The following is a 20,248-nucleotide window of genomic DNA, read 5'->3' on the forward strand; positions in this document are numbered from 1 at the left end:
GCGTCTCAGTGGGACATGGGTTTTTACTATTGATTGTTGTTCTTAGATCTACCAGGCAGCTGTTATCTTGTATTAGGGAGCTGCTATCTGGTTACCTTCCCATTATTCTTTTGTTTGGCTGCTGGGGGGGAAGGGAGGGGGGTAATATCACTCCAACTTGCAGTACAGCAGTAAAGAGTGATTGAAGTTTATCAGAGTGACAAGTCACATGACTTGGGGCAGCTGGGAAATGGACAATATGTTTAGCCCCATGTCCGATTTCAAACTTGAATATAAAAAAATCTGTTTGCTCTTTTGAGAAATGGATTTCAGTGCAGAATTCTGCTGGAGCAGCACTAAATTTTTTACCCATGACAGTATCCCTTTAATTCAACAGATGTTGCATAGTGATGGGCGAATTTACGACGTTTTGCTTCACCCGAAAAATTTGCAAATTTTGCGCGAAATTCGCAAAACGGCAAAAAATTTGCGAAAGTGTTTTTGACTCCGGCGTCCATTTTTTTACACCGGCATCCATTTTTTTTACGAAAATGCGCTGGGGTCCAAAAAACGGACACCGGCATCCATTTTTTTGCCAGTGAATTTTCGTGGCCGATTAGTGAATTTGTTCGGCAGGCGCGAATTGCGCAAATTCACCGCGAATTCGCGCCTGCCGAATAAATTCGCCCATCACTAATGATGCATGGTTCCCACCCAGGGGACATTCAAAAGAGACTAGAAAATGTAAACATAATTAAAGGTCTGGGACCAGATTGTATTCATCCCAGGATACTAATCAAGCTTAACGCTGTGATTGCTAAACTTCTGTACTTAATTTTTCAGGATTCAGTGAGGTCTAACATGGTGGCGAGAGACTGTTGAATTGCTATTGTGGTGCAGCTATTCAAAAAGGGATCCCATTCTCAGCTTCAAAACTATAGGCCAGCTAGTCTGATGTCATTGTTAGGAAAGTTTTTCGAATGGGTATTAAGGGATAAAATAGTTGACTTCATTGCAAATCATAATACTATGAGTTTGTTCCACCATTGTTTTATGCATAACCGCTCTTGCCAAACAAATCTAATTGCCTTTTATGAGGAGGCAGTGGATGTGATCTACTCGGACTTTACTAAACCACGCTGAAGGTTAATGGTTAAAATAAGGAATACTGGCCTGGAACATAGTATTTGCAATTGGATAGATAACTGGCTGAAGGATATATTACCAAGAGTGGTGGCAAATGGAACATTTCCTAATTGGACCAGTGTAGTTAGTGGAGTACTTCAAGGTTTTGTACTTGGTCCTTTGCTTTTCAACTTGTTTATTAATAACCTGGAGGAGGGCATTGAAAGTACCATTCCTGTTTTTGCTGATGATACTAAATTGTGCAGAACTATAAGTTCCATGCAGGATGCTGCCACTTTTGCAGAGTGATTTGACTAGATTAGAAAACTGGGCAGCAAAATGGAAAAGGAGGTTCAATGTTGATAAATGCAAGGTTATGGACTTATGGAAATAATATAAATGCAACCTATTGCATACACCTACACACACCTATACACTAAATGGCAGTGTGTTTGGGTTTCCTTAATTGAGAAGGATCAAGGTTTTTAGATAACAAGTTGTCTAATTCCAGGTAGTGTCATTCGGTGTCTACTAAAGCAAATAAAGTTCTGTCTTGTATAAAAAGGGCATAAACTCAAGGAATAAAAGCTTTATAGGTCTCTAGTAAGGCCTCATCTGGAGTATGCAGTGCAGTTTTGGGCTCCGCTCCTTAAAAAGGATATAAATCAGCTGGATAGAGTGCAGAGACATGCAACTAAACCGATTAAGGGAATGAATGATTTAAACTATGAGAGTAGATTGTCAAGGTTGGGGTTGTTTTCTCTGGAGAAAGGGGAGGGGAAAAATGTGATTTCAAAATCTAACAGTATTGGCAGTATTGGCATTGGACAGTGACCATTGTTGTTTTCTTCCTTAAAGGGATACTATCATGGCAAAAAAAATCTTCAAAACTCATCAGTTAATAGTGCTGCTCCAGACAAATTATGTACTGAAATCCATTTCTCAAAAGAGCAAACCTATTTTTTTATATTTAATTTTGAATTCTCAAATGAGGCTAGATATATTGTTCATCTGACGTGTGCTCTGATAAACTTCAGTCACTCTTTACTGCTGTACTGCAAGTTGGAGTGATATCACTCCTCCAGCAGCCTAACAACAGAACTATGGAAAGGTAACCAGATAGCAGCTCCGTAACACAAGATAACAGTGGTAGATCTAAGAACAGCTTTCAGTAGTAAAATCCAGGTCACATTGTCAGATTTTTTCAGTTCAAGCTCCTCCTTGAAAGTTCAGATTTTGGTTGACACTGCCTATAGAACACTACCCCGGGGGAAAAGCAGAAGATTATAATACTTTGGATTATGTCATGTTATTATTATCATTTTTTAATTTTCAAATTATGTTTTCTTTTTCAGCACCATATGCCAGAGAGGAGCTGCCGATGATACTTGGAGGCATAGCGGGTGTTATATTGATTATGCTAATAGGCCTTGTTCTGTATATCTTTGCTAGGTAAGCAGTTCAGGTAACAATATAAAATATACAGTTGTAAATATTGGCAGAATTAGGCACTTGCACATTTACATTTATATTTGCTTTATGGTATATTTATATGTTTTTCATACATGACAACATATACACAATGTACAGGACAAGAAACCTAGGGAAAGGGAATGTAACCACTTTTTGGCCATCCCCCTGTGCCAAAGGTTATACATCACATTTTTCTTACCAATGCAGGTCCTGTGTCCCCTTTGCTAAGTGAAAGGTACTGGGAATTACCTCTTATGGCAGTGCCTCCACCTAATGGGATCCGGGAATACACCTGCGGGTGGCCCCATTAGGAAAACATTCAAACACACACAACTACACACACAAACACAAGTACTGAGTAACAAATAACTTTTTGTAAGAGAAAGGCAAAGTAAAATACATTTACATATTAATTGACCCACTACCCTGGGTATTTATGCAGTCCAAATCCTGGCCCTCCGTACCAGGCAAAGTACCACAACTCCTTTGGCAGACAAGGAGTCTCAGCCCCTTTTCCCCCAAAAGAGTACCATTGTCCCCAGGTAGCACTACATGCCCCAAATACCTTTCCCACTGGACAAGATAATGGCTCCCATGTGGCAGGCACACAAACAGCCTGTTTCACAAACAGGAGATACTCTGGATCCTTATTCTTTTTCTACCCTCCCTCAGGCACAACTCACCCTTGGGATTCACTCAGATGGGTAGGCTCCTTCAGAGTTGGAACAGGCATCCACAGCGATGAAGTCCTTAGAAACTCCAGGCTCTCCTAGCCGAGCACATAACTTGCTTTAAAATTTGAGGGTATTGCTCCCAGCACTGTCCATACCGCAAGCCCTATAAACTCTCTTTACTCCTCGCAACCAGCTCCCAATGCTGTCTATAGCGCGAGCACTCAGAATTCCCCCTCTGCAGAACTACAGCTCACAGCACTCTCCGTAGCTCGAGCACAATAGAAATCCAGATTTGGAAATCAGGAGCTTCGGACCCTCCTGGTCTAGCTCCCAGGCTTGGGGCTGCCGCACCCCTGCCTCTACAGCTTGGCGGCCAGATTCTTACTCCCACTCTGAAGCAAAATCAGCAAATCCACCATGAGCACATGGAATCTCCTATTTATAGAAAAGTGGTACAGCAGCAACACCTTGTGACGCCCTCCGATATCTGCCATGCTGCACAGGGACAAGGCTCAGCCCCTCCCAAGACCCTAGGAGACCCTGTAGCTGCATAAACAGGGGATTTCCCACCATGTGGTTCAGATTTTCAGGAACAGAGGGGAATTAACCCTCTCTATCCCTACAGGAATGTGAATTAAAAGCTATATTTTCTGTGTTTACTATTTGTTTTCACTCACAAGGCAGAATTAAACCAATTAACAATGTACCATTTGGCAAACTCAGGCTAGATACCTGCATGCATATTTCCTAAAAGTGTCGCCCTTTAATAATGAATGCTCTCTATATAAGATGACTAGTATTATAACATTTATAAAACAACAGCAACATTTTAATGAGGCCCTATTCATGGTACTGTAGTGAGTTCAGGAGAGAAACCAAACCAAAGCTTGTCCTTTTTGTTAGGGTAGAAAGAGGAAGCCAGATTCTCAATTTATGGCTGATGTCTACAGAAGAGACACCACCTAAAAGTCTCCCAGAACCTTACCCATAGACCGTACTAAAATATGTTGTTGCAGGCAAGATGAATCCTTCTTCTATTTTCTCTTCTCAAAATTCTTTGAATGGGACGTTTGGGGTAAAAAGAGAAGTGGTAGTGTTTCTCTACAACAAGATCATATGAAGGGACCTTAGAATTAGTCTCAAACTAGCCTGCAAGTAGAACATCTATTAAGCTATAATTAAAGGGTATCCTTTTAACTACATTTCTTCTTATAGTAGCACAAACAAGGAAAGACATTTGTTCAAGACATTTCAGAGCATGGATATTTATAACACCTGCACATATGTCTCTACTAGGTCAAGAAAATTACAGAAAACTACTTCTGGAAAAAGAAGTGTAGAGTCAGTTGTCCAGGTAAGGCCAACAATAGCCATGGATTATTAGCTGGTCTCCAACAGACCATCCTGATTTCACAGGATAACAGGTGCCACACTTGTACTACATACTTGTAGAATACAACTAAAAATCACCTTTAGTTTATTGCCATTCTCACCTTCACATCTTCCAAATTCCAGGAACAAGAATATGCAGTAAATGTGGCATTGTGCTGTCATAAAATCATGCATAACTGTGTTTGAAATGTATAGAAAACAGATTAAATGTTATTCTTTATAGAGGTGGATTGGAAGCACCTTGTCTACTTATACACATATCAGCTGCTTGCAGCCAAATTTTCATCCATCTGTGGGCAATTTGCTAACCAGTGCAAAATGTATATGACAAAACAATGTGTGCAATTACACTGCAATTATTTAAAGAAATATAGGTGTTGTGTATAAAACTGCATGGAATTTCTCAAATTTTTACTCTTTGCACTCTTATAAGAAGCTGGAAGAGCTACAGTATGTTCTTCCTTTCTCCTTAAAAGGATTTACTTTCCCTTTAAAAATGGAAAATGCACATTGATGTTACATACAGAACAACATGGGTCTGTCAATTCACAGGCAGTAGGTTATGTGAATACAAAATTAATACTGTAGGTTATGTGGCAAGCTAGTGGCTTGAACACGTAACTTTTGGGGGAATTAGTCAAAGGTGAGCAGGCAGCATAGGAGAAATGAGCAGAAAGACAGGGACACACAGCTTCTTTAAGGAAAACACAGGTTTATTTTCCCTACTTTGCACAGTCAATTAGGCACAGACACAGGGGTGACCATTGTATCATACAAAGAAATCATAAAATAAAACCTAGCCCACTGGGCACTACCTTCCAACTTTGGAGCAGTCCCTGACTAGGCTGGGCCCCTTGTGGACTACCAGTCAAAACATAACAGTATTGGTTGGCTCACCCCTGTACTCACAGGACTCCTTCCTGGTAGTGTTTATTCAGCCTCCTGGCACAACTTTGGCAGGGACACAGGCTCCCTCTGCTTCATGCAGGATCAGGCGGCACTCCCAGCTCCTCTGGAAGTTCCTAACACAGCCAGGTCTCCTACCTGCTATGCCCTGATGAGAGACCCACTCTCCCATTCTAATTAACTTTAAATAGTCTTTCCACAGGACAGCTTTCCTGTGGAAGGTGAACTCCAATCTCTGGACTGGATTTGCGGATTGGAATCCCTGGCTACTAAAGTCTTTAAACAGAGCACTGATTCTCTGTTTAATAACTCCCTTCCTGGAGCCTATCTCAGTACCTGGGGCGAAATTAAAGGCTAGAGTGACCTTTTTCCACCTTTTCCTAGTCACTCTTCCACAGTTATTATAGAAAAGTAGTAGAACTTCCTATAGCCAGCTTTTGTGCTGTCAAAATTGTGATAAAAAGTATTTTATGAACACAGTGGGGCTCATTTTTAAGCACTGGGCAAATTTGCACCTGGGCAGTAACCCATAGCAACCAATCAGTGATTAGCTTTTTTCAGCCAGCTGCAGGTTGAACAGTGAAAGCTATCATCATGATTGGTTGCCGTGGGTTACTGCCCAGGTGCAAATTTGCCCAGTGTTTATAAATGGCCCCCAGTATATATATTGTCAGTATAAAATGAATTTCAAATTCTATAGACAAAACTTTTTATTTATAAAATAGCTTTTTTTTGTTTACAGGATTTATTTTGTGCTGCAAAATAGTTTTGTAAGCAATATTTAATTTTCTGATCACAACAAAAATGTAGGAAGGACAATACAATGCATAAATGTGCATGTATGTAATGTCAAATGTCTTTCATAGTATTTAGAAAGGTACCCAAAATACTTTCTGAAATGTGGATTCTCACAAAATAAAAATACATGGATATTAATGAAAAATGCTTATCCTCTGATACCTCAGTAAATTCCCTCTACCTGCAGGAACACATTAATCCAGTGTATGGGAATATAGAGCCAGAGAGCAATTACTGCAACTTTACAGTTAATGAAGATAATCCCAGGTAACTGATGGCTTCTGATTGGAATTGGTTAATTTTTGTGCCCCACACTTATATTTACTATATATACTTTATCTTCTTTTAAATAATGAAATGATACACACGGACACCATCCATTGAATTATGTGTGCTTACGTTCATATAGATAGATGTTTTTTCTTTAATTCATTTATTTAGAAATTTCTTGGGGCATTTAAATGTATTACTGTACCTATTCTTCCTTAATGTGACAATTTTCCCACCCAAGGGGGCAAATTTACTAAAGGGCAAAGTGGCCGTCGCTAGTGAAAATTCCTCAGAAATCCAATCTGCAGGGAGATCGCTAATTTACTAACAGGCATAGAGAAAAATTCGCTAACGAAAAGAGTACATTGCTAAAGAAATTGCGTACCCTTTCACCAGGTGAATTATCGATCAGGCGAACAAGCATTACTCTGCAAATTCACTAAAGTTAGATTTTTCCATAACATTACCCCTTTCACCAGAGTTTCCTTTGCCAGCTTAGACCTGGTGAACTGATAAGATGAAGCTACATCCTCCTCAAGCTTATGTCAGTGACATCATATCCTGTATGCCGAAAAGTGATAAAAATTAAAAAAAAAAACAAAAAAACGCTGGCATTTTTCATATTGTAAAGTGGGATTGTGGTTAAAAGTTGTAACTGTTAAAAATTATTTTTTAACATTTTTTTATTATTTGAGGGGCATGCCACATTTGTTTTAGGGTGGACTCATTTCTAGGACATTAGAGGATCTCTATTGTCTTTATTTTGCTACTTTGGACATTTTTAATAATAAGTGGCCACTCCAAACATTTGCACCAACATCTCTGATAAAGACTTATATATGACCTATATGTAACCTCCCTATTCAAACTGACTAGTGATGAGCGAATTTGTTCTGCTGCGCTTCACCATGAATTTCGCAAATTTCCAGCAAAATTCATGAAATGGGTGAAAAATTTGCGAAACAGCTTATCACTAAAACTGACTTAAAAGTAAGTGTACTAACAAAGTTTCGCTAGGTAGAATTGAATGCTAGCGAAAGTTTGCTATGAAATGCTAGCTCTGACGAATTAATGCTAGCGAAACTTTGCCAACGTTTGGTTGCCGAGACGCAACTTTGCATTTTAGTGAATTGGCATAGTGGTAGCAAATTTGCACCTGAAGCATTGGTGAGAAGAGTGGCAAAGCCTCCCAAGCAAAAATTCGCCCCCTTTAGTGAATTTACCCCCAAGAGTTTTACATTCTATATATTTCAGGAATGACACAGAGAGAATCTATTTCAGTCAAATTGAGAGACAAGATGTGTATGCACAACCCAATGTAAGTTACTATGCTGTAAAATGTAAACTGTGTGCTATACAATAACCTCATAAAACATGAAACTACTGTACAAATGACTTGTAAGCAGGCAAATGAGGTTGGTAGAGTATTTTGATTTGCATGTCACTTGCCTCTTCAAGTGGGGTCAAAATGTAGCAACGGCCATTGGAATTTGATTGAAAACTACTAGATGCTAATCAGACTTCTTGATAAAACCGGTCAGTTAATAATCTCATTGGTGTGAGTAAGCAATTACTGTAGACCACCATAGAGTTTTTCTGGCAACTAGCAAAATACTATATCTGGATCTTTATAAGCCATGATGTGTTGTCCTATTGACCAATGATTTGCTCTTTTGGACAAATTTACCCATAAACAGATATACTAATTTAGATTTCCTAATGTTTTTTCAAAACAAATATTTTTTAAAATCCGAATGTTTCTGAATTTTTAAAATAAAAAAAGCCAGACCAAGCTAGAATCCGCGATTTGACCTTATTTATTATTAAAAAAAAAGCACTATTCAATCGAATCAGGGGAAAACTCAATAAAATCGAAGGAAAAAAACGAATTGTACAATTTTTCGAAGCTTTTTCCTAAATCACTTGATTTTTTCTGTCTTTTTCCCAAAAAGTCCCAATTTTTTTTGATTTTTGCCCGAAAAGCCAGAAATAGTCGAATTTCCAGGCTAATTCTAGTGCAGACCACAGAAACTTCCACTTAGGACAGATTTGGACTTTTTGCATCCCTGGGGTGTAATAAATTTCAAAAAACTTGTTTGATTTTGGATTTCATAGTAAATCCATTCGGACTTTAATAACCCCCATAATGTTTTAATTTTACTATGTAAATGTAAGCCTCATCCTTTTAATTGTTGCTGCTTTTTATATTTATAGAACATGATATATTTTAACTCCCTACCCCAAAGAGTTTAATAATTTACAGAAAACTGCCACCTAATAAGAAATCATGTTTAGTTTTCAATTTCCTTGGTCAAATGGTTACATCTATTTAGTTGTAAAGTGCTTATTATCACTTAAACCTTTTCATTATATCATCATGTCCATCAATCACAGGCAGAGCATGTAAAAAGTTTGTTTCTTCCAGTGCATTAAAGACCAAGTTAAATATTTTAAAATGTAATGATCCTTAGTTCAATTGCATTAAAGGATAAGTAAACCTTTAAAATAAGGGAATTTCAAATTGATGAAGGTGCTATTCTAAGAACTTTTGTAATTTACATTTATTCATGATTTATTTTTTATTCCAAGATATTAAAGGATACATGTACTATTAATATGAATGAATTTTGTTACAACAGCACCACCTTCTGGTCATTTTCCCACCAGTCTGACCATCAAGTAGTCAAGGAAGTTGTCAGGCGAAAGAAAGAGGCAGCTCTGATGTTCTTCTGCTTAGGAAAATAATTAGAAACCTTTCTCAAACCTTTCCTAAGCACAAGAACATTAGAACAGCCTCTTTCTTTCTCTTGACAACTTCCTTGACTACTTGGTGGTCAGACTGGTGGGAAAATAACCAGCAGGTGGCGCTGTTGTAACAAAATTAATTCATATTAACAGCACATGTATCCTTTAATATCTTGGAATAAAAAAATGAATAAATCATGAATGTAAATTACAAAAGTACTTAGAAAAGCACTCTCATTAATTTTCCATTCACTTATTTTAAAAGTTTACTTATCCTTTAAAAGCTTTCTCAGGTTTAGTAACACCAGCAGTAGTGCAGTGGTGATGTATCATATCAACAATGTACTATACAATTTATTATTTCTTTATTTAATAATAGAAGAAACGAGGCACTGTCCAATACACTTCAATCAAACATGTGCCAAGAACTCAAGCTGCTGAAGAGATGAAACATGAAGAAATACAGTATGCCAGTATACAGCATTAGCCTTTTTGGTTTAGAACAGTTTTATTTAACCTGTAAAGTGTTGTGTTCATTTGTTGCTTTTTCTTTTAACTTCGTCCATTCATTTGTTACTGAGTTATATTTCTAGGAAACACTATGGGGCAAATTCACTAAGCGCCGAATGCTAGCATTACTTCGCTAGCGTTTGTCATTTTCGTTACTGCGCAAATTCACTAACGAACGCTGGCGTAGTTTCGCTAGTGTTACTTCGCACCCTTACGCCTGGCGAAGTTTTGCTAGCGACGTAACTACGCAAATTCACTAACGCGCGCAGTGTACTGAACGCTACCTTTTACGCTAGACTTCCTTCGCCACCTCAGACCTGGCGAAGCGCAATAGAGTAGATAGGGATTGTTTAAAAAAAAGTCAAAAAATTTTCTAAGTCCCAAAAAACGCTGGCGTGTTTTCTACATTATGGGTGATAGGCTGAAAAAGATGGAAAAAATTTTAGGGGCTCCCCTCCTTCCCCCCTACATTTCCTGACTCATGGCAACTAACCTAGACAGTGGGCACATGTGTAGGGCAAAATAAAAATTTTATTTGATGTTTTGAAGCTTTTCTAGCCATTTGTAGTGCTGATACGTATTCCTCCATTGAAATTTGAATTTCGCGCCGTATGCAAATTAGCCTTCGCTAGCGTAACTTCGCTTTACTTAGCGAATCAACGCTAGCGCAACTTCGCAACCTTACGCTACCCCTGAGCGCAACTTCGGATTTTAGTGAATATACGAAGCGCTGGCAAAACTACGCCTTGCGAAATGTGGCGAAGTGTGGCGAAGTGTGGCGAAGTGCGGCGAAGTGCGGCGAAGTTGCGCCTGGCGCAACTACGAATCTTAGTGAATTCGCCCCTATGGTTCCATTGTAATGCCTAAATATCTCTAATCAGTGGTCTACTACTTCCATCTTCTGAGAGTTTTTGGACAAAGTGGACCAAAGATACAACTGGGAAGCCTCCAATATCAGATCCTTATAGCTAGTGAGGGTCAGCCATTTATATTTTAATAATTGAAATTACAGAACAATGAGCAATTTTTTAATGTGACTTGGGCAACAGTAAGGGGCAAATTTATCAGGGGTCGAATTTCGAAGTACAAAAAACTTCGAAATTTGACCATCGAATTAAAAAACTTCTAATTCGAATATCAAATTCCAAGTTTTTTCAACAAATTTGGCAATCCTGCCAAATAGGTAGCCCATAGGCTAACATAAAGTCGAAGTTTTTTTTAAAGAAACAGTACTTCGATTATCGAATGGTCGAACGATTTTTAATTCGAATAGTTTGAATTGAAGTTGAATGGTCGAATATAGCCTATTCGATGGTCGAAGTACCCAAAAATTTACTTTGAAATTCAAACTTTTTGAAATTCGAACATTCACTCGAGCTTAGTAAATCTGCTCCTTATTGACTTGATGACCCTCAGCAACTCAAGACTCGACTAGCTTTATTTCTACAGTGAAATGGCACCCCCATGTTTCACTTCTAAAAAGTGAATTTGCACGTTTTATCCAACTAAATACAGAGGATGAACAATTTTGAAGAGAGATTGGATTAAAGCTCCCTATTCAAGTGCTAATGCATTCTTTGTACCTTGATGAAACTTTGAAACTTTCTATATTGCTAATCTGCAGCACTGAACATTAATATCATCACTGAACTCTCAAGAAATACCTAACAGACTTTCAATTTATAGTAGAAGGCACATTATTAATTTTAAACATTTTTTCCATACTTGTATATGTGAGAGTCATAATAATATAATTCTAAGGCAGGGTCCTTCATAAAAAGTATTTCGTGAAACACTATGGGGTTATATAATTTAATATATAAAGATATTTTTTTCTACAAGCAGTGCCAGTCATAAGAAAGATAAGGATTTCTTATTTACATTTTTATATATAAATAAATACACTAATTCAAGCACAGAATATAATTGTCCAAATCCTAACTCCAGCATGGGTTACCATGAGGGAGCATCAAACTGCAAAGACAAATACTATATATTTTTTCATATCTTAAACATTTCAGACAACATTCTTCACAAAGAATATAAAGTGATATCAGAAATTAGCTTCATCTGCAAAAGACCAATCAAAAGCAACTTGGTTGGTTTGGTAAGATAAAATTAGCTCAGTGGTCACTAGGGCAGTGGGATTGCTATGTGTAAGCACAGAGATTTTATGTTTCTGTATAGTAACCTTCTATAGGAGTCTCCAGGAATGACCCCCTCCTTAATCTGGCCTGAAAAATATCTTAATTAAAATACTTTAAAACTTAACAAAATCCAAAGTCATGGACCAACAATAACCAATGCAAAGATTGATACTTTTTTTTCAGAGTCAGCATAATATCAATCAATCATATTGAATCATTTTGTCTATATGAAAATCAAATTAAATGTTTAAAAAAAAATCCAATTTCAAGTTTAAATTCTATGCTGGATGTAATTGGTTCCAGCACAGAAAAGTGATAAAAGTTAATTGCTGCTAAGTTACAACACCCCTTAGAGCAGAATAATGTTCAACATTTCAACACATTCTGCTGAACCGACGTATTCGATTATTTATTATCACATTTCAAACAATCAAGAAAATTTTTTGAATATTCCTTTTGGATGAGCCAGTTTAAATTTTAGTAAATACACCCCTTTGCCCTTACTTTTGTAAATATGTCACAGTCTCTAGAAAGCATGTGTACTTTGAAATATAAATGAAATATTTTATATTAAAATAAATATGTTAAAAATCTGCCTGCATAGTTTTTTGTTACACAAAACTAAGGAGCAACATTTTGATGCTCAGGCATAATAATACCTTCGATGAGGAGATGTTACTGTAATGGAAATCGGTACTTAATTCCAAGTTGGCGATGGCGTCCAAGATGGCATCCAAGATGGCGACTCCCTGTCTCTCCATGCGGATCCTGCTGGTCACAGTGCTATGACATCAACGTGTTCCCGTCTGCTGATTGGTCACCGGCGTCAGAACGTGCGTCAGCATCAGAACGCCAGCATCAGGACGTCAGCGTCATGAAGTCATTGCACCCAAACGTTTGGCACCAAACCTGGCCTATATAAAGCAATCTGGACACTGCAAACATTGCCCAAGTATAGGTTTAATTTTGTGTATTCCTGGGTGTGTTATTACTTATTCATTGATTCCTGTGTACCAACCTTGCCTGTTATTTCGTATTGACCCTTCTCTGCCTGGATTGAACTATTGCCTGGACTTTCGACTACTCTCTTGCCTAACCCTTCTGATACCGCGAACTCTGGTCTAACTACCTGCCTCCTCCTTGGTCCGCACTCCAACTGTTCCTTCGGGCCCTTACAGTTACGTCCAGAGCAAGCTTTGCATTTGTCTTGTGGCAGAAACTACTTCACACCACTGCAATTTTAGGATTGTACTTTACATTGTGGGCACAAAAATATGGCAAGTTGCACATTGCAGCAGGTTATGATATAATAGCTCTTATTTGATTATTACCATGCAACTCTATAAAAAAATGAAGAATTACTGTATTTCTGTGAAAAGGACATGAGAAATGTCTGCCCTATTTCCGAGTTTCTGGATAACTGATCCCTTCCTTTTGTAAAATCATTAGGGTCCAGCTCTAAAGTATCAAGAAAGTAAGAAAGTGAGAACTATACAATCACGGACTACAAATTCAAGTCCAACAAATTCCTTAAAATGTGTTTCTTTTAATCCTAAGTGTAACCGACACTTCCCTAAAGCTGTAAAGATTTATATGTCCTTCTGTCTCTATTTAATTCGCTTTGTCAAAATTTTGCAAGATGGAAAAAAAATTGGTAAACACTTTGAAGTCAATGGTGATTTCTTTGCAATTTTATTTTCCTTTTTATTGTTTATCCTTATATGTATGTATTACAATTTGGTGGCCATGAATACTCCTGCATAAGAACTTTCTACAGAGGATTCTGGGCAGTAACAAGAAAACTTGAAAATGTGCACGTGCAGCTATATACATATACATATAGATATAGGGTTGCCACTGTTTAAAACAAATACAATTGAGCATCGGTCTGGCAGGTGATATTGAAGCAGGGTTGGTGACATCAGTGATGGGGCGGGTGACCTTTTTGGGGTGGGACTAAAATTCTGCGATTGGCTGATTGCCATATCATTAACATTACATGAACATGTAAATTTAATTGCTGATCGCCGGATATGATTATAATATTACTAGGCAGAGGCCACTTAGTGATGGATTCCCTTAAGACCTTGGGATGTTTGATCTAAGAAGGCCCAGCACTGTAACCATCCAAATCATCAATAATAGATTTACATCTGCAAAAAGGCGAAACTGAAATATAAGGTGACTTAATGGTTACTTTTTAAAAGTGGCATATGAACAGATTAAGTAATAGTGGATACAACATAAATGGAGTCATGATTGGAATAGAGAGGGTAGGAGAAAGGAGCAGAGAGCAATTAAGAAAAGAATAGAAGTGGCAATGAAAAGAGAAAAAAAGAAGGGTGAAGAAAAAAAGCATAAGCGAAGATGGAGAGAAAGTGGATCAGAAAAAAAATAAAATAACAAGTATACAACTGAACAAACATTAAGAGGACAAAATTTAGGGTGTAGGCAGTAGGAAACTCTTGAATATGTTATTTATTCCAACACTTTGAATTTAGGAAAATTACATGGATTATTTGAACAAGGAACTAAGTCAGCAGTCAGCACATCATTCCAGTACAGGAAACTTGCCACTGATTTATGCCCAAGATAAACTTACATTCATTAGCAAATATTATTGACTTATGGTTCTCTTTAAGCAAACAGTGAAGTGTTGTTCAGATAATGAACAAATTCAAACATTGCATGGGAAATAACTGGTTCCCCTTCTTATAAAGGATATACATACAGAATTCTTTCACATTGTCTTGCAAACCCCAAATAAACAGTTTTACTTCACTATTGTATACAATGCTCGCAGATTTAACTATACAGTACAACATCTCAGTTCACATGTTACATAAATACAACTGTTGGCTTCACAGGTTATATATCAGCATTAATTAAACAATGGCGTGGGTGTGTGTAGACGTGTTGAATGCTGCTTCTCACAGACTTGTTTGTTTTCTGTATTTTGTCTTGTTTCTGTTCCCAATTGTACAGCCAGTGTACAGTTTAATTACTTATGATAGGGGGTTATTTATTAAAGTTCGTATAGTGAAATCCAGAAAAATCAATTTTTTAGAGGGGAAAAAACTAAATTTTTTCAAAATTTATTATACCCCGAGGCTGCTAAAAGTCAGAATCTGAAAATATTGACAGGTCTCCAACCTATCAAAGTCCTGTATAAGGCAATGGTAGAGGGCTCATTTCCAGTTTGAAGATTTCATGCTCTGCACTGGGTTTCATATGATAATCTGAACATAAAAAAAAAATTGCCCGATATCACAATGAATTTGAGTGTTTCAGGTATGAACTTTTGAGTTTTTCGTATTTTTACACAAATTGTTCAAGATTTTATCAAACTGAATTTTTTGAGTTTTTAAAATGATAAAGATGGTAAAATAGTGGATGGGAGTTTGGTCAGGACTTTTTTTTATTAAAATAGTGAGAAAAATTTGGATTTCAGTAAAAAAAAAAAACAAATCCCTGAGGAAAAAGTGCATGGAGATGGGAGAGGGGGGTAACCAGGTATTTCCCATGTGATGCTTGAGCTTATTCATTCTGTGAACAACACTGTTTGTGCTAATGAATGTATGTTTATCTTGGGCATTAGTCAGTAACAAGTTTGGTCAAATGACATGTACCTTAAGTAACATTATCCTACTACTATTACAATATTTTATTTACTTACATCAAGTGGACCAATTCCAATTTTTTTTTCAAAAGTTATCAGTACCCGACTTACTGTGGACTGTTAGGGGCTGAATGTCATAAACTACTGTTCCACTATACTGCTTTCCTGCTCCAAAACAGTAACATTATTGTTTTAAGAACCACTGCTGCCATGTTATTGAGTGAGAGCATAATGCAGTGTAAAATTCTTTTCTCCAAAATAATAAGAACAGAAAGAGCTGAATGTAAGCCATGCTCTCCTTGCAGGAGTCAGGAGGCACAACCTCAGTGGGCTGTGATGAAATGGTCCTATGAAGGTGTCCTGTGTAATGACCACGTTATCTGGAACCTTGTTCAGCGAAAGTACCTGCGGACGCAAAGGTAAGTCTGTGGGTTCCGGTGTTCATCGACACCCTTTTGGGGCCCATGGCTTTCTGCTGCGGAAGCCGACAAGGAGGTGCGTAACAAGTCCGTAAGCGAGGTACCGGCAAGGGTTAAGAAAAGACGTAGTCGAAGTCAGGCGAGAAGTTCAGGGCAGGCAGCAGGAATCATAGTCAAGGATCAGACAGAAGTCAAAAAACAGGAATTCAAAGTCACAATGAATGCTTCAGCAGGAACAGCAAACTGGAACCAGCCGAGGCATTTTAAAATTGGAGCACTGGCCTTTTAAAGCGGATTTGGCTCCCAGGATTCAAATTTGGCACCGCAGGATGAATCAATTCAAAAATCGGGAGTCCATATAGTTATTTAGCCAGGCCGATGGGACCCGCCCCAGTTCCCAAGGCAATCAACTGCAGAAAAGTTTATATCAAAAACCCTCCGGCGCTTAGTCATGGGTGTATGGGCCATATACACCCATGACTAAGCGCCGGAGGGTGCGAAATGCGTAAGGTGGGATATATGTGGTGTGGTATGTACAAGATACTCTTTTAATGTGAACATCAATAAATTCATTTGTTTTTACTTTAAGAGGCCTTGGGACTTATATAGTTTTTGATATAAACTTTTCTACCGCAGGATGAAGTCATGATGCCCAGTGTCAACACACCAACTTCCAAAGGCACCTATTGTGCAAAAACCGGAAATGCGCACCTGCGCATTAGAAGTCGGGAAGAGACATGCCGGGAGGTATGGAACTGGAGCGTCTTACATCCTGTTAATATTGAACCTCATGTTAGTGCTAGACCCTATACTACCTCCCAGGAGACCATAACATACTCTTTATTTTGTATATATAGAGGATTCCCAGGTGTTTCTGAGAATGTTCCCTCTTCCTCCTTGGAAACTGCTGTATGGGGCTATCAATGAAACCAATTTCTTCATCTTCACATTCTTTATTTGGTACTGAAACCATGTTACAGTACATAACCAAAAGTATCTGGACACATGCCTGTTCAACATCTCATTCCCAAACATTCCCCAAAGGGAATTAATCTGAAATGGCTACTGCTTTAATATTCTATACTATCCTGGGAATTTTCCCACTAGATGCTGGAGGATTATTGGTGGGATTTGCTTCCATGGCTCTGTGCAGGTCAGCCAGGTTTATTTACTCCTATCTCTAAAAACTAACTCTATATGTACCTTACAGAAATGGTCTTTCACAAACTTTTCCTGCAAAATAGGATTTCCAGTCATACTGAACTCATATTTTTCATCTGTCTACACAAATGAGGAACCAGTTAATGAAGGTTTCCTTCTTAATAGTCCCAATTCTAGTAATACAACTAATGATGCATGGTTCACACATGAGGAAATTCAAAAGAGACTAGAACATGTTAAGATAAACAAATGTCCGGGACCAGATGGTATTCATCCCAGGGTAATTAACGAGCTTAGCTCTGTGATTGCCAAACCTCTTAATTAACTTAATTTTTCAGGATTCATTGAGGTCTAGCATAGTGCAGAGAGACTGGCAAATTGCTAATGTGGTGCCTCTATTAAAAAAGGATCCCGTTCTCAGCCTCAAAACTATAGGCCAGTTAGTCTGATGTCAGTGGTAGGAAAGCTTTTTGAAGGGTTAATAAAGGATAAGATACTGGACTTCATAGCAAATCATAATACTATGAGTTGGTGCCAGCATGGTTTTATGCGTAATAGATCTTGCCAGACTAACATAATTACTTTTTATGAGAAGGTAAGTAGAGACCTCGATTCTGGGATGCCAGTGGATGTGATTTACTTGCTAAAGCATTTGATACAGTGCCACACAAAAGGTTACTGGTTAAATTAAAGACTGTTGGTCTGGAACATAGTTTTGTACCTGGATAGAGAACTGGCTAAAAGATAGACTACAAAGAGTCGTGGTAAATGGAAGGATTTCTAATTGGACCAGTGTTGTTAGTTGAGTACCGCAGGGCTCTGTACTAGGTCCCTTGCTTTTCAACTTGTTTATTAATGACCTGGAGGTGGGCATTGAAAGTACTGTTTCTATTTTTGCAGATGATACTAAATTGTGGAGAACTATAGGTTCCATGCAGGATGCTGCCACTTTGCAGAGTGATTTGTCTAAGTTGGAAAACTGGGCAGCAAACTGGAAAATGAGGTTCAATGTTGATAAATGCAAGGTTATGCACTTTGACAAAAATAATATAAATGCAAGTTATACACTAAATGGCAGTGTGTTGGGAGTTTCCTTAAATGAGAAGGATCTAGGGGTTTTTGTAGATAACAAGTTGTCTAATTCTGGGCAGTGTCATTCTGTGGCTACTAAGTTCTGTCTAGCATAAAATGGGCATTAACTCAAGGGATGAAAACATAATTATGCCTCTTTATAGGTCCCTGGTGAGGCCTCATCTGGAGTATGCAGTTCAGTTTTGGACTCCAGTCCTTAAGAGGGATATAAATGAGCTGGAAAGAGTGCAGAGACTAAGTGCAACTAAATTGGTTAGAGGGATGGAAGACTTAAATTATGGTAAACTGGCAAGGTTGGGGTTGTTTTCTTTGGAAAAAAGGTGCTTGCGAGGGGACATGATTACACTTTACAAGTACATTAGAGGACATTATAGACAAATAGCAGGGGACCTTTTTACCCATAAAGTGGATCACCGTACCAGGGGCCTCCCCTTCAGACTAGAAGAAAAGAACTTTCATTTGAAGCAACGTAGGGGATTCTTCACAGTCAGGACAGAGAGGTTGTGGAATGCACTGGCGGGTGATGTTGTGATGCTGATTCAGTTAATGACTATAAGAGGGACTTGGATGATTTCTTGGACAGACATAATATCAAAGGCTATTGTGATACTAAGCTCTATAGTTAGTATAGGTATGGGTAAATATAATTATATAATTTGTGTGAAAGTAGGGAGGGGTGTGTGTATGGATGCTGGGTTTTCATTTGAAGGGGTTGAACTTGATGGACTTTGTCTTTTTTCAACCCAATTTAACTATGTAACTATGTAACGCAGGAACATGCAGGGGTGCAACATTACATGATGGAGAGCTACATGCACTCTCATAGTATCATCCGCATGGTTGTTCTTCAAGGTAAAACCAACACTGCCCTATTAATGTACAGATAATCCAGAGACATGATTTCTATGTCTCACCTTCATTTTTCGGGGGAAGCGAAATGGGACTTCTGATTTCTTCTGATTTCCAACAATGAGTAAAAGCTTGTAGCTTCATAACTATACTGGATGTACCATATAATAGACAAAAAGCTGCATGGGGAGGGTTATTAAAAAAAATCTGAATTCTTTTTTTAAATTAAAAAACCATGACAAAACTCCCATACTCGATTTTACCTTATTTGTATTTAAAAAAGCTTGATTTAATCAGTTACGTTTAAAAACTTGATAAAATTTAGCAAAAATCTAAATCGTACAATTTTTTGGGGAATTTTTGCACAATCGCCTGTTTTTCTGGCTTTTCCTGAAAAGCCAGAATTTTTATGGATTTTTGCCGCAAACAATCCAGCTCAGACCAAACAAAAACTTCAAAATAGGATAGGGACCTCTGCCTTTGACTTATACTGTACACAACCATGGCAGGTCTGAGATGGTGGATTTTTGGATTCTGGCTTTTTTGTTGCATCAGGCTTTAATAAATCTCAAAAAACTTGAGTTTTTTTGAAAAAAAATGAAAAATTCTAATTTCGACCCAAAAAAGCCAGACCAGAGTTTAGTAAATAGCCCCCTTAATATTATCATTTACCTGTAACCTTAATTATAATCTGAAAGTGAGTCCTGAGTGTCAGGGAAAAGATGTGAATCCTGGGTGGAAAAATTGTTACTTTAGCTGTGCAGTCCCAAAAGAGATAAATGAGTTCCCCACAGTTTACCAGAAGGTATTGTTACAACTGTCATACTGTTACAGAGATATATTGCAGGAACAGTTGAAAAACTGAACTCCATACTGCCACCAAACATCTTCTACCTGCCTCGGAAGTCCTAGCGATCTTACCTCTCGTTTTCAACCGCTGGCAGAGGTCACAAGCCTGCCCCGACTTCTCCAACAGTGTGGCATGCTGCGCAGCGCAGCAATTTTATTCTACATGCTATACAAGCCAACAAGAGTCGATGAAACATCTAAACCACGCACTCAATCAGCAAGAGAATGAAACGCAGCACA

General features: G+C 38.0%; 1 protein-coding gene across 1 annotated transcript in view; it reads left to right on the forward strand.

Moving 5' to 3' along the window:
- LOC108697062 (B-cell receptor CD22) overlaps positions 1–10,027 on the forward strand; it is a 32,453-nt gene extending 22,426 nt beyond the window's left edge. The window contains exons 6-10 of the mRNA XM_018226733.2: positions 2,460–2,556; positions 4,548–4,605; positions 6,535–6,614; positions 7,872–7,935; positions 9,742–10,027. Of these exons, the coding sequence (XP_018082222.2) occupies positions 2,460–2,556; positions 4,548–4,605; positions 6,535–6,614; positions 7,872–7,935; positions 9,742–9,849 (407 nt within the window). The 3' untranslated portion in view covers positions 9,850–10,027. The remainder of the gene's footprint in view (positions 1–2,459; positions 2,557–4,547; positions 4,606–6,534; positions 6,615–7,871; positions 7,936–9,741) is intronic.
- Positions 10,028–20,248: the final 10,221 nt, after the last annotated feature.

This window comes from Xenopus laevis, chromosome 7L (assembly GCF_017654675.1).
Source record: "Xenopus laevis strain J_2021 chromosome 7L, Xenopus_laevis_v10.1, whole genome shotgun sequence".
Classification (NCBI taxonomy): Eukaryota; Metazoa; Chordata; class Amphibia; order Anura; family Pipidae; genus Xenopus; species Xenopus laevis.